The sequence below is a fragment of the Melopsittacus undulatus genome, chromosome 9 (genome assembly GCF_012275295.1).
Source record: "Melopsittacus undulatus isolate bMelUnd1 chromosome 9, bMelUnd1.mat.Z, whole genome shotgun sequence".
Lineage (NCBI taxonomy): Eukaryota > Metazoa > Chordata > Aves > Psittaciformes > Psittaculidae > Melopsittacus > Melopsittacus undulatus.
In genome coordinates this window covers 36,004,555-36,018,846 of record NC_047535.1, presented here as the reverse complement: position 1 = coordinate 36,018,846, position 14,292 = coordinate 36,004,555, and the positions used below count along the sequence as shown (strand labels likewise).

Genomic DNA, 14,292 nt, shown 5'->3' with positions numbered 1-14,292 from the left:
GGCACTGCAAGGGATGTGAGCTCGAGTGTAATGCTGTAAAGCTTGCATCTGGCCATTGCACACAAGCTAACAAGTCCAAATGGCAATGCAGAGCCCTTGATAGACATATAGCCCCCAAGTAATAGCTTGAGCTATGGCTTGGTATGAGCAGCCACTGTGTGCAGCCTTTCCTGTATCTGTACAGCACTCCCCAGGGCACTCTGCAGGAGCCTGGTTAGCCAGGACTTTGCTGTATCTGGGTTACCCTGGCCTCTCGCTGCCCTGCTCAACAGGAGACTGGCTTTTTCAGTAGCCCTGAAAAGCCATAAGCCAAGAGTGTGACCTCATTTTTTTCAGTTCCTTGTGAATACATTCAAAACCAGACATTCCCTCTGGATGCCAACTGTTATTCTGCAGTCTCCTAGCTTTTCAGCAACATAGTGGATTTGTTCATTTTAGAAAGGCCCTCCACTTCTCCCCAGCCCTCTCCAGTTGAATAGCCTAGTCACAAGGACTGCATATCAACAAGACAAGCTGGAGAAAATGTTTTGTTGAACCACATGTGTTGCTGTTGTTGTAAAGCTGCCTTGTTTGGTGGGATTTGGCTTTCTCATTCTGTTATTTTTGGCATTTCAAACATATGTTCTAAAAGCTTCTCTCTCTTGCTGGTTTTGCTGTTTGTTCTGTTGCACCATGTGAATGCAGGTGGACTGCATGTTACTGGCCATTGAAAATAAGTAGGCAAGCTGAGTCACTTCAGCAGCAGCACCAGGAGGAGAAAGACAGATTTCGTAAAAACCATGTCGTGGATCAGAAGAGGTTTCAATACAAACTGGAGGACATGAAGGTAAATAAGCCCTGACAATAAACTGTCCAGAGAAAGGCACCTTGAAGCTCTTGTGGTCAGCCAGGTGGGAAACTTTCAGATGATATTTAAGTCAGATTAGGTTTTAGGTCAATATACTGTTGGACCAAAAGTTATTACACACACACACACACACACACATTGTAATTTATTGGAAGTTGATCTTCTGATGAAGAGTTTCATTTTTGTGTAAAAAGCAACACTATTTGCAGAAATGCTGAATTTTCTCTGGGAAAGTGTTCATGAAGATACAATATTCCAATTCCCGGTGCTTGGGCAACACATGCGCCTCCTTTTCCTCACCAGTGTAATCTGCTCCCTGCAGAGCATCTCCCATGATGTGCTGCCATCAAGGGGGAGAATACAGCATTTAGTCAGGGAACTCATGTGAAAGATCCTGAAACAGAGGCAGAGTTTTGAGCTGGTTTCTGCTGAAACAGTTTGAGTTTTGGGTTTTTTTTTCACCAGAAATTCTTAAATCCAGAGAACAAATGTTGTCTTGGAAAGGCTTTAGTCAGTGAGGTGGATTCTCTCAGAAATAGCCTCCCAGTATGATAATACCACAACACTGGCTTAGAAAAAGACATAAACAAAACCCCAACAACAAAATTCCCCAAACAAACAAACAAAACCAAACCACCAAAACAAAACAGCAAAGTTATTAGAGAAGCTCTGAGTATGTGTTGTTAAACAATTGTTGGAAGCAACCCCAGTGACCTAGTGGAGCTACCACTTTCACTTCACTGATTCTATAACTAATGACAGTATAAATGCTGTGGCAAGAAATTTGGGCACAGACTTATTGCTCCTATTCCTCAGGGATTAACTATTGTCACAAAGACAAAAGCATCTGGTCATCACATCTGCACTTCCAACCACCTGAGCAGTGGGTATAGCTTCTCCTCACTGCTTACACTGTGGTCTAAACAGAATTGGAATTGGGCTGGGGGAGGTGAAATTCTGAGCATAAAAATCTTGCTTTTGAATGTAACAAAGAGCATCTATGATTCTATGAAGCACACCAGGAAGCTGAGATCTCCAGAGGCAGTACTCAGCTTCAGAACCACATCTCATGCCTGCCTTTTCCCTTCCAGCTGACTGTAAGTGAATTTTCCATCCAGGCGGATGCTAGCCAAGCTGATATATTGGCTAACAAAGCAAGTGAGGTCAGGAAACAGCTGCAGGAGCTTCAGGATTTGGCAGCCGTCTACAACAACAGGGAAAGAATCTTTGGGATCAAAGTTACTAATGTAAGTGTCAGGTCCTGTACCTCCAGGACTCTAATCTTTGTTGGGCTTTATAGGTGGTAGAGCAAATAATGAGGCACAGTTCCTCAGGAAGGAATCCTTCATGCTTTTCTGATTTATCTGATTAGGTGCTCTGTTGAGTGTAGGGTGGCCACATTGCTCCATTGCCCCCCTGTGCCACAGAAGAGCTGATGCCAGACAAATGTGGAAAGCTGCCATGCCTGATACTGCCAACATGAGAGACTTTGTGTGGCCCTGCTTAGATCTGAGTGATGTTAATGAGGAGAAATTGCACGGGGGGGTGTGTCTTGAAACAGCAGTTGAGAAGCATCCATTTCTGTAAGGCTATTACTGCTGTTACATAGACGTGAATGAGAGGGGTTGCACAGTGCTGTGCAGGCAGCTGTTGGGGCTCCCAGTGTAGCATGTTCTCCTAAGGCAACAGTTCACATAGTTGCAAACACTCGTTTTGCCAGTAGCTGTTCAGCTGCCAATGAATCATTATTATCTACCTTCAGTCCGGCTTGGCTGCAGAGTAGAGGTACTGTTCAAATGATCCTTTACCCCTCAGTCTGTGGTTCCTTCTCCTTCACTGTAAGGAGCCAAGTTTCTATATGGTTTCTATATGATGCGCAGTGAAAGCGTGTGTGCTTTCACTGATTGTGTGTGAACTGCACATCAATATCTCATTCGACAGCAGAGAACATGTAGAGGCAAGTGGAGAGAGTGCTTTGCATGCCCAACAAATGGTGCAGGCACAGTTCCATCAGATACATTCTGGCCTGACTCTGTGAAGCCCAGCTCTGCTAGTTGCTCTCCCTTGGAATCTACATTGTGGTCCCAGGAAAACGTAGTATGGTTCAACCTCTTGTAGTATACACATTTTCTCATTGTTTGCTTGAGATCCAAAAAGAATTGTGCCTTTTTTTGCCTTTTGACATACAAGCTGTCATCCTGAGCAGAATACACTTGTTGCTTATGCTTGCTTTTTCTCTCTTTCCAAAGTACGATGTGCTATCCAGCATGGTTAAGGAATTCCAGGCATACCATGACCTCTGGAAAACAGTGTCAGACTGGATGCATTATCATGAGAAATGGATGAATGATCCTCTCATGGAAATTGATTCTGAGCAGATAGAAGAGATCGTCAATGACTCTTTTAAGACAATGGAGAGATGCGTGAGGCAGTTCAAGGATTCACCAGGTAGATACATGGTCTGGAGAAAGGAACTTGGGGCAGATCAGCATTTTCTGTGGGGCATGTCACAGAGTGTTCTGAGCAGGGATTGTCAGGATGTCACATAGATGTGTTGTGTGTATTAGAGCCAGTTGAGAAAATGCTAGTGGTCATTTTCCACTTTTTTCTGGAGCTGTGGTGATTCACATCTAGATGTTAGTTTGCTGCTTGAAACACCAGTTTGACATGGAAACAATCAGGCTGCAAATCCCTTTTATACCCAGTTCCTAAGATAGTACTGAAATAAAAGCCACCCTCTTATTTTGCAGTTAATATTTACTTATTTATATAAAGTAAAAGAATCCAGATTGGTCATAGAGAATTACTATGTAGCCCACTGGCTAGACATGTGGATTTAAACCCTTATGCAAGTCAGGCAGCAAAGGAACTTGAATCTGGGTCTTCTGGGTGCCATTTTCTCGGCCAATCTTATTTTCTCTATTGGCCAATGAATTTAATGGAAAGCCAGAGGAGCTCTTGATTTCATTATGAATAAAATGAGACTGCAAAGTCTGGAAATGATCTTTGGAATGTAATAACTGTTTTTCTGCCTGCCTGGATGTGTATGAAGTTTAGATGATGACATCCAGCCCTTGCTATTCATGTGAAGGGTTTTTAATCGTGCCTCGTAGTAAAGCTGGAATGGGAACTTCAGTTGTAGCTTAACTTCCCATTCCACGATTCTGAGATGTGCTGGTCATTCTCTAGAGCTAATTCTAAAATCTCCTGCCAGATGGCTTAGATTGAAATATATTTTGCAGTGGGAGAGTTTTGATTCATCCTTTTTAACTTGAACTTGCTCTTAAACAATGCCATGAATCAGCCCCAATGGAGGAGGTGATGAGTGGATGCATGAGTAACTATGAATCATTATGGTAAACAGAAATACTAAGAATACCTGCTCATATTCATTTCAATATTCCCTGGCACCTGGTTAAATATGAGCTTCATCCCTGAGGCTGCCTTTCCTTTGCATACCACCCAGCAGGGAGTGTGAGGTGGTCAAATCCTTGCTGTGCTTGTGTGGTGTGACCACACAGGGTGCAATAAAAGGAGGCACATACTGTAGCCAGCTTTTGGAAAGGAATCAAGTCCCATGCTCTTTGCCTGTCTGTTGCTTTATTCACAATAGCACAAGCTCCAAAAGGGCAGGATGTGAACAGTGTAGAGACGTGGGCTTCCAGAATGCTCCCATCCTTTTCCTTGACTGTGTTCTTTCTGTGAGACAGAATTGGCTTTAACGTGGCCATAGGGTAGCAGAGCCTCTCCTGCCTGCTTTCCATGTCCATAGCTGGCTCTGATCCTAGTTTAGTTCTATCTCTAAGATATAGTGGCCATCTTCTATTTAGGGGGGTGTGCAATCAGTTTATTAACAAGTTTGGGTTGAGAGTTAAGATTTTGGAATGATGACCAGAGCTTCTAAAATATGAGTTGTCAGAGGGGACTTTGTCATGCTTGGGGTCCGTATTAAGGAACTAAATTTGTTTGCTTCTCATCTTCTGGTGAGCTCTAGGCTAAGGAACAGTTCTGCTTAGCATGAACTTGTCTATAACAGACTTCTGGCTAATAAGCAGGTCTGCTTCTGGGAGTAGGCTTGAATCCTTTTTCAGTGCTCTCCCGTGCTGCTTACCTACCATGTATCTACGAGCACATCAGGCTTTAGACAACTTCTAGGAACTTCCTTAAGGCAACTTCCTCACACACTGTTGTTGCTGATGATGTTCTGTTTTTCTCCCTGAAAGCCTCCCAGGGTGTGGCAATGGAGTTTCAAGACAAGATTGACAAATTCAAGCTATACGTCCCCTTAATTCAAGGGCTGTGCAATCCTGGTATGAGAGAGCGGCACTGGGATATGCTGTCGGAATCTATTAAGATGGATATCAAGATAGATCCCAGTCTGACAGTTTCTCGCTGCTTGGAAATGAACCTGCTGGACCATATCAAGAGCATCAGCGAAGTAGCTGAGGCAGCTGGCAAGGAATACGCCATTGAGAATGTGAGGAGAGACGGGCTGCTGAGCCTTTGGTTGCTTCTCAAATATGTTTCTGTTGAGCAAGTAGTCATTGTCTTGGGTGATATTCTCGTTGTCCCAGAGAGACACATTCTGCAGCAAAAGGAAAAGACTGCTGTGCTTCAAGAGGGGAGCAATGGTCACACAGTTGAGTTCACCTTGCTCAGAGTTTCGGTTGTAGCATAACAGTGCCGCCTGATGATCTACTGGTTGGGTCTGACATCTCACTATGGGATTAGTGACTGTTCAAGTTAAAATAAACTGAATGCATTCTGCCACTCAAACATTACATCAGGGAGATTAGTTGTGGCTGGAAATGGAGGTGGCAAATCCTTTAACACAGTAAATGTTCAGGGAAAGCTTACTGGCTCTAGAGATTCATAGGTTAGTCTTTCAGTTCACCAGTTCTGATGTGACCTAAGGTCTTGATTGAAAGTCATTACTTTCTGGCAGCTTTTGTTCTCTGAAATCTCAGGCAAGTTCCCAATGAATAGCTACTTCTTTCACAAATCTATCATTAACCATAATCATTAATAGGCACTTTGCTGGCATCTAGTAGCATAAATGGGCCTGGAGATGAAGTTGCACCTTTTTCCCCTCAAGGTATTTCTTTTGGGACAGCACTGAAGCATTGAGTCCATGGGCAATGCAGATGAAATGTGTTGTTGCTGAGTATGTTATGCATTAAATACACAGCTGCAGTTTCCAGTGGAATCCAAGAGCAGAAATCTCTCACTTGCTAGAGAGGGGCATTAAGGGAGTTCCAGAAGCTGGGATAACCACTGCACATTGTATCTGAAAATTCAGTTGTATGTCCCTCTGTTTCAGGCGCTCAACAAGATGGAGAGTGAATGGAACTCCATATTTTTTGCTGTGGACCCTTACAAAGACACAGGAACCTTTATTCTGAAGAACACCGATGAAGCTTCTCAGCTCCTACATGATCACATTGTCTTGGTTCAGAGCATGTCCTTCTCACCATTCAAGAAACCTTTTGAGGAAAGGATGAACGCATGGGAAAATAAGCTGAAGATGACACAGGTGTTGCTTTCTCACCTGCACACATTTGGGAGAGGCAGGCAGCTGGGCTGTGCTGCCATGCTTAAACATGTGCAATGCAGTTGCTACTAGGGAACTGGGAGGAAGACTATCAGGAGGAAATCAGTCTTAAGGGAGGACTCTAGTAACAGAGGGGATAAACCCATCAACTGCACTGATGAAATTCCAGCTTTTTTTTCTGCCTATTGTAACACTTTTGGGTGGGCTCAGGACTGTCCCATTGCTGCAAATAGTCTTATTGGCATCTCTAGACATTTTATTCTAAGCGGACCTTACAAATTCTTGTAGGCCCTGTGAGATCCATGCTAAGCATTCGCATCTCAGTGTAGGAAATCACAAGGAAGACTGCTGCTTAGAGCAGGATCTGTCACACCATGCCAGCATTTCTCCATCAAACCAGAACCTGAATGCTCAGCACCCAGCAGGACTCAGTTAGCAAAATAGCATCTTGCTGCAGGAGAAAAATGCCAATACAAGTCTGTCTGAAGAACTCTGTGTAAATGCTGGTCTTTGGTGCATCGCAGCATTGTTATCTGTTACTCATAACTACCTTATTTTGTTTATTGTTGCTTACCATCTGGGTGTGCTTGGGCCATGGGCTGCTTTGTCTCATGAAAATACAGAAATGCTATTTTAAGACCTAAGGCAGTAGGAGATGTGGGAAAATTCAATTAGTTACTGTGTGGTTTTGGCTGTGATGTTGTCCATGTTTACATCCCGCTTTTGCTACCCCTTCTTTTGATTGCATTCATTCCTGTCACTAAAGGCCCATGAATCTGCTTCTGGGAAGTGGCTTACCAGCGTTAGCTGATGGAGTACAGTAAACATCATTGCCTGTATTACTGGAGAACCCCACCTCTTGCTATGTCAGGTGGCTTGCCTTGCTGAGGGGATGGGAGGTAGCAGCCTGTGACTAAGGAAGTCTGAAAGGGAGGCAAACACTTGGGCTGCTTTGCAGTGTTGGGCAGGTTCCCCATGCCTTCCAGTCTCCTATACATTAAAATGGAGGAAGATGTTTTTTTCAACCCAGTTCTCTTGCTCCTTGGCTAACAAACAGGGTTTCCTGCCTGATGTCTAGCTTGAATGTTCAGCTTTTTGTTCATTCTCTCACTCATTTGGAGTGTTGTTTAGAGAACTTTTCATGGTTTATTCTGTAGACAAGGCTGGGGCTGAGGTACATCAGGCAGGAGAGAGGATTCTGCATCTGCGATTCTGTCATAATTTAGTGTCATTCTTCTTCCCCAAAAAGCTCTTCTCACAAAATAAAATCCCCATCTTACTGTACAGTTACATTGTGCTATTTTCTATAAAATACAGAAACACTAGCCACAGAATTTTGGTCTAGAACTGAAAAGTCCCTTTGAGTGTTTGTACTGGCTTACACATGTCCCAGCTACCCCCATTAAAGCAGTGGGTATTGTGGTTTTTTCAAACCCATTCTGGTGTGCAGTTTGCATGGTTTTGTCAACAGGTTCCTAGCATGGTGTTCTGATATGCCTCTCTTCTTGCTTCCCACTAGGCTGTCCTAAAGGAATGGCTGAAGTGCCAGCAATCTTGGCTCTACTTGGAGCCAGTCTTTAGTTCAGAGAACATGAAAAGACGGTTCCCATTGGAAAGCCAGCTCTACAAGGAAGTGGATAAGGACTGGAGGGACATCATGAAGAGTGCTAATGAAAACCTTGAGGTGTGTACCTTGATGAAAGCCAGTGCAGGTATCACAAACTCCTTGGAGCTGTGTTCATACAAGGGCTGTCTTTGAATTGTTGTTTTAGTAATGATGTGGGCTTGAACAGCACTGTTTAAACCATGAGGCCTTGTCCAGGGCAGTGTGCTAGGTTTCTCCTCCTGGGACTTGGCCTTTATTTCTGGTGTCCAAACAGAGTTATTCCCTGTGATGCCTTGCATCAAACTGTCCACCACATCAGTTATCTTCTCCTTAGCATATACTCCCTACCTCCTATAACTCTTGTAACCAGATCTGCTATAATCATAACCTGTAAGTTATGTCTTGTTCGATTCCTTCTCAAGCTCAATCCTATAAATTTAGAGCCATTGTTTTCACCCATATCTGTGTCCTGGTAGCAGTGCTCTGCACTCTCCTGCTCTCCAGTCTTCACTTCTCAGGACTCCACCACCACTTGTATTCCATATTACAAATGTTGGTATTTAGGGGAACCCAGAAATGTGTTTGTCACATCCATAAGTGCTGTTTCCCCTCCTTGCCCACCAAGCTCACACCTCTCCAGATCCCTGTGAAAGTACTCCTGTGAATGAGTCATTTAAATCCTACCAGTAACATCACTGGGCAACCCAATTATCTCCATTGCCTTATCTCCCACTTGTTCAGAATACTGATGCTTCCTCTGTTCTCCATTCTGTCTGTAGGTGATTTCTTTGTGCCCTGATCCTGTGCTACTACAGAAGCTCCAAAATTGTAACCAGCTACTGGAAGAGGTGCAGCAAGGGCTGAGTGAATATCTGGAGACGAAGGGATTTGTTTTTCCTAAGTAACCTGAAATGTCAGTGGATTGGATCCCACTCCGTGGTTCAGGAAATGTGAAAGGAGAACTCACTCCAGTTCTCTCTGCAAAGAAAGAGCAAAACAATCTAAGCTTAGGATATTGTAATAAGACTGTAAACATAAGCAAGGCTGCGCCTTTCAATGCTGCCATCTGATGGGAATAAAACAGACACAAATGTTGGCATTTCTTCATTGCATATCTGTGCCTCATGATTTGTCTAGAAAGGATGGGGTGAAATGAAGGAATACTATTCTTTGATATGCATTTAAACCCGCTTTAGAATCATAGAATCTGTCATTAGAATAGTTAGGGCTGAAAAGGACCTTAGGATCTGCCATGGGCAGGGACACCTCACACTAAACCATGTCACCGCTCTGTCCAACCTGGCCTTGAACACCACCAAGGATGAAGCATTTACAGCTTCTCTGGGCAGCCCATTCCAGTGCTTCACCACTCTTACAGTAAAGAACTTCCTCCTTATATCCAATCTAAACTTCCCCTGTTTAAGTTTCAACCCGTTACCCCTTGTCCTATCACTACAGTCCCTAATGAATAGTCTCTCCCCAGCATCCCTGTAGGCCCCCTTCAGATACTGGAAGGCTGCTATGGGGTCTCCACGCAGCCTTCTCTTCTCCAGGCTGAACAGCCCCAACTTTCTCAGCCTGTCTTCATACAGGAGGTGCTCCAGTCCCTGATCATCCTCGTGGCCTCCTCTGGACTTGTTCCAACTGTTCCATGTCCTTTTTATGTTGAGGACACCAGAACTGCACACAATACTCCAAGTGAGGTCTCACGAGAGCAGAGTAGAGGGGCAGGATCACCTCCTTTGACCTGCTGGTCACGCTCCTTTTGATGCAGCCCAGGATACGGTTGCTTTCTGGGCTGCAAGTGCACACTGAAGCTGGCTCATGTTCATTTTCTCATCGACCAACACCCCCAAGTCCTTCTCCCCAGGGCTGCTCTGAATCTCTTCTCTGCCCAACCTGTAGCTGTGCCTGGGATTTCTCCGACCCGGGTGTAGGACCTTGCACTTGTCATGGTTAAACTTTGTAAGGTTGGCATCAGCCCACCTCACAAGTGTGTCAAGGTCCCTCTGGATGGCATTGCTTCCCTCCAGCGGATAAACAGAACCACACAGTCCCTTGCACTCCTCCCTCGGTGGCTCTCACTGCTCTGAGGTGAGTCTGCTGGCGCTTGAGCTGCCCCCACTGCGGTGATGAAGGTGTCCTCCAGCCGCTCACCTCAGTGATCCCACTTTGCATGTGAACAGTGAGTGCAGATGAGAAGTCTGTCTGCAGAAAGGCAGGTGGCTGCACGGTGGCCACTGCTCTGCTACACAAACCCAAGGTACCAGTGAGCACTCCGAAACAGCGTCTCTAGCAATAGGCTTGTTCTTCATCTTGCCAGGACTTAGGCCCTGACTCTGTGGTAAAAAGAGCCTCCCCTCATGCCTCACTCTCTGTTTCTAGGTTCTCTTTCCTTTCAGATGATGAGCTGCTGGAAATGGTCTCAGACAAAAGAACCCACTGCTGTATAAATCATCTCCACAAATGCCTTGAGAACATTGCACAGGTAGGCAAAGCAAGGCCACCAGTTGCCCTTCAGACAATGCGGAGGGGGAGAGAACAGACATCTGCAAAAGGTGACTTAGAGACATTATCTTAGATGCCCATCTTAGGAGGAGGTGACACTCCCTCTGGAGACATAGAATCATAGAATAGTTAGGGTTGGAAAGGACCTTAAGACCATCCAGTTCCAACCCCCTGCCATGGAAGCCAGGGGAAATAGCTCAGACTTTGCTGTCTGCTCACAGATATCTGGTTAGGACAGAATTCTACTTGTGCTGACAGCCTCAAGAGGGACAAGGAGTGAACAAGCCTGGACTGAATTAAGTTTCTGCCTTCACCCCTACTTAGGAGCTGGTGCTGAGTCTGGTTTTTTCCCCCTAATAGACCTCAGACACGATGGATAGGCACAGCTCGCACCACCACAATCCTCAGACACTAAAACCAATCTCCTAGTCATTAGCTTGGAAAAACAGAAAGGAAATTGAACTGAAAACCTGGTGCAAACCACTGGAATGAATACATGGACTGTCAGTGATGTGCTGGGGCACTGGAGAAACTGTTGAAATTTTACTCTTAAATTTCCCTTGAGGTCACCTCCCTTGTGACCTCATTGAAATTGTTTGAATCTATAGGAATGAACAGAAATCAAGGGTTTGAGTCCTAGACAGGCAGTGAGAAATGTTTATCCTACCTATAATTTTATTTGCTTCACTCAAGTTAAAACCAGTGACATAAATCTCTGGTTTTCATACAAACATCCTTCATTTTTTGGAGAGGTCATTTTGCACATCTGTCACACACTTTCTTATCACTACTGACAACCAGGTTTGGCACCACATTTACAGTGAGCATACACTGCTGCAGCCTGGCTCTCCCCCAGTGGCAGGAAGGCAGGGATAAAAAGGAAATCCTCCATTCACACCTCCTGTTGCACTTCTTCTATTAACTACTGTTCCAGGAGGACCTTCAGATTGCACACATGTACTCTGCTGAAGGAGAAGAGGTGAAGCTGTTTGGTACCATCTATCCCACTGAAAATGTAGAGGACTCCCTGCTGGAAATGGAGAAAACCATGAAGGCCAATGTATGGGACAACATAGAAAGATCAATTGGTGTTTATCCAGAGGTGAGGGTTTTATCATGAACTGGTAAGTCTCTGATGTTTTGGTTCCAGACTTGCCATAGAGGCCACCAGTGATGGGGCTGATGAATTTGTGATATACTATTAGTTTTAAAATAGAACCTTTAATCCAGTTGTGTGTGAGTTAAGCGCAGAATGTGAAGCTGAGCAAGTAGGTCATGGCCCAAAAGAATGCACACTCAACAGCCACAGAACACTTCCCAGTACCACAGAACAGCCCTGTGTACATCCTGTATCTATTCTTCTCTCCAGGCAGCTTCCTCTTAATAAGGGTCTCCTCCTGTAGCTCTCATGTCTTACACAGCATGCTGGGGACTGGTAAAAGAAACCAAGGCACACAAACTATTCAGGCAATGCATAGGGGATGCATCTTTTCACTGATTTCTGTGTAAAAGGTGTACTTGCAGAAAATCTAAATTTTCATTCGTTTGGGTCTATAGAAGGAGAAAGGCTGAAGAATGAAAAGGCCTCAGATATTCCCGTTACTGTTTTCTCCTCTGAAAATCTAAAACTTGAAAAGTTGGAACAGGTGAGAGGAAGGGAAATACTCTCTTGGGTCTCAGATTCCTTTTCTTAACCTGCTGTTGGCCACTTGTTAGTAACCTGCAGGTGGCATAGCAGAGAGAAGGGACCTGCAGTAGCCAGTGCTGGAGAGCCCGTGCCTGAAGATTGCTTCATAGCAACTAGAGGAACAAAAGAAAAAGGAAAGCCTCTTAAACAAGAACTCCGTTCTTACTGTGTGACCTCCTTTTTTGTTTTATTTCCTTGCTTGCTTGCTTGCTTTCTATGACTCCACATACTACATGGGTCTTGCAATGGCCTGGCCAAGTGGTCATTGCTGGCCCTCAGATTTTCTGGACAAAGGAGGTGTCTGAAGCTCTGGAAGTTTGGCCAGCAGGCTTTTCCCACAGCTGAGTACTCAGGTATGAAAATGAATGTAAGGGTGAGATTTTGGCAGATGGAGTTTTTTCAGTCATTAAACCTTAGATAACTTATAAGTACAACCAGGGCAATACCATAGGAGAAACAGACACAGTACCTGCTCAGAAACAGGTAAAAAAACCCCAGGTTCTTACTGTCTTAATCATTAAGATGATTGTCATCATAAACCTCAAATAATGTATAGGACTGACAGTTACTGTCATTACCTGAAGACAGAAACAAGGTCAAAGAAAACTTTTCCAGGTTCACCCATGAAATCAAAGGTGGAGGAGAACTGAAACAATGGACAGTAGAAATCAGAGTGAAACTGCATCCTTCCTAACTGTTCCTTGCATCTAATCACATCTAGTACCTGGGAGATACTTAGTTCTGGGCCTCATGGTGTTCTACCTCTTTTCTTATACCTGAATATGGTAGTTGTGTAGGCAAAAGTCAGCTTTGAGCCAGCCCTGAGCAGTATTTGCTTTCTGAGCAGTCATTTGTGCCTCTGACAAGAGAAGAGGCAGAAGTTGCCTGGACACAGCCTATGATCTGAACTTGGCATGCCACAAGTTTGTTTGCATTGTGTTTTTACAGCTTGGGTCTTTGGGACATGGATTGCTTCAGAGTACTTTCTTTTCCTTACCCAGCTGGGCAATTTGGTTGCCCTGGTCAGTGGAAAACTATGCAAGATGCAGCAAGTGGTGTTGTCAGCTCTTACTGTGATTGAGGTCCACACCAAGGATATTGCAGGAAAGCTGGTTGAGGAAAATGTGACAAGCATGAATGATTTTTAGTGGATCTCTCAACTCAGGTAGAGAGCATAGCTATTAAACCTTACCTGGCCTGCCTGACCAGTCTTCATTCTCCTTATCCATCAGCCATGTCCGTGACAAATGCAAACAAGAGTTTGTGTGGTCTGTAAGAAGTGTTCTTGAGTTGCCTCTAACATCTAACTCTGTGAGGAGTGGGATTCAGGTCTGCTAAGGATGCCAGTTCTAGGACATCTGAGACAGACCTAGTTTTGATGGCACCCACTTTGGCAATATAGATTAATCCGTACCATGGTGTTTCACAGCCTCACTGTGAAAGGGCATGCTCTTGCCCAAGGAGTGCGCTGCTTGATAGAATACCATCGTGGTTTAAGCCCAGTCAGCAACTCAGCCACGCAGCTGCTCGCTCACTTCCCACTCTTCCTCCCCTCTGCTCCCAGAGGGATGGCAGGAGAATTGAAAGAGTGTAACTCCCACGGGTTGAGATAAGAGCAGTCCAGTAACTAAGGTATAACACAAACCACTGCTGCTACCACCAATAATAATAATGATAAGGGAAATACAAGGGAAGAAAAATACAACCGCTCACCACCTGCCAACCGATACCCAGCCCAACTGAGCAGTGATCTAGCCCTTCCAGGTAACTGCCCCCAGTTTACATCCTGGGCATGATGTGCTGTGCTATGGAATACCTCTTTGGCTGGTTTGGGTCAGGTGTCCTGTCTCTGCTTCCTCCCAGCTTCCCCTCCTCCCTGGCAGAGCATGAGACTCAGAAAGTCCTTGGTCAGAGTAAACATTACTGAGCAGCAACTAAAAACATCAGTGTTATCAGCGCTGTTCTCAGGCTGAAAGTCAAAAACACAGCTCTGCACCAGCTACTAAGAAGAAGGAAAATGACTGCTATTGCTGTGTTACCTTATCCTTTCTTCTCTCAAGAAGAAAATCCCTTGATATGCAGGTCTCTAAACC

The 14,292-nt window shown here is 44.7% G+C and overlaps 1 protein-coding gene across 1 annotated transcript in view; it reads left to right on the top strand.

Moving 5' to 3' along the window:
- DNAH1 (dynein axonemal heavy chain 1) overlaps positions 1-14,292 on the top strand; it is a 55,271-nt gene that overhangs the window by 16,692 nt on the left and 24,287 nt on the right. Inside the window, 12 exon segments of the mRNA XM_034066544.1 lie at positions 685-826; positions 1,939-2,094; positions 3,097-3,295; positions 5,071-5,324; positions 6,168-6,380; positions 7,918-8,082; positions 8,784-8,905; positions 10,390-10,490; positions 11,433-11,613; positions 12,418-12,512; positions 12,515-12,552; positions 13,201-13,364. Of these exon segments, the coding sequence (XP_033922435.1) occupies positions 685-826; positions 1,939-2,094; positions 3,097-3,295; positions 5,071-5,324; positions 6,168-6,380; positions 7,918-8,082; positions 8,784-8,905; positions 10,390-10,490; positions 11,433-11,613; positions 12,418-12,512; positions 12,515-12,552; positions 13,201-13,364 (1,830 nt within the window).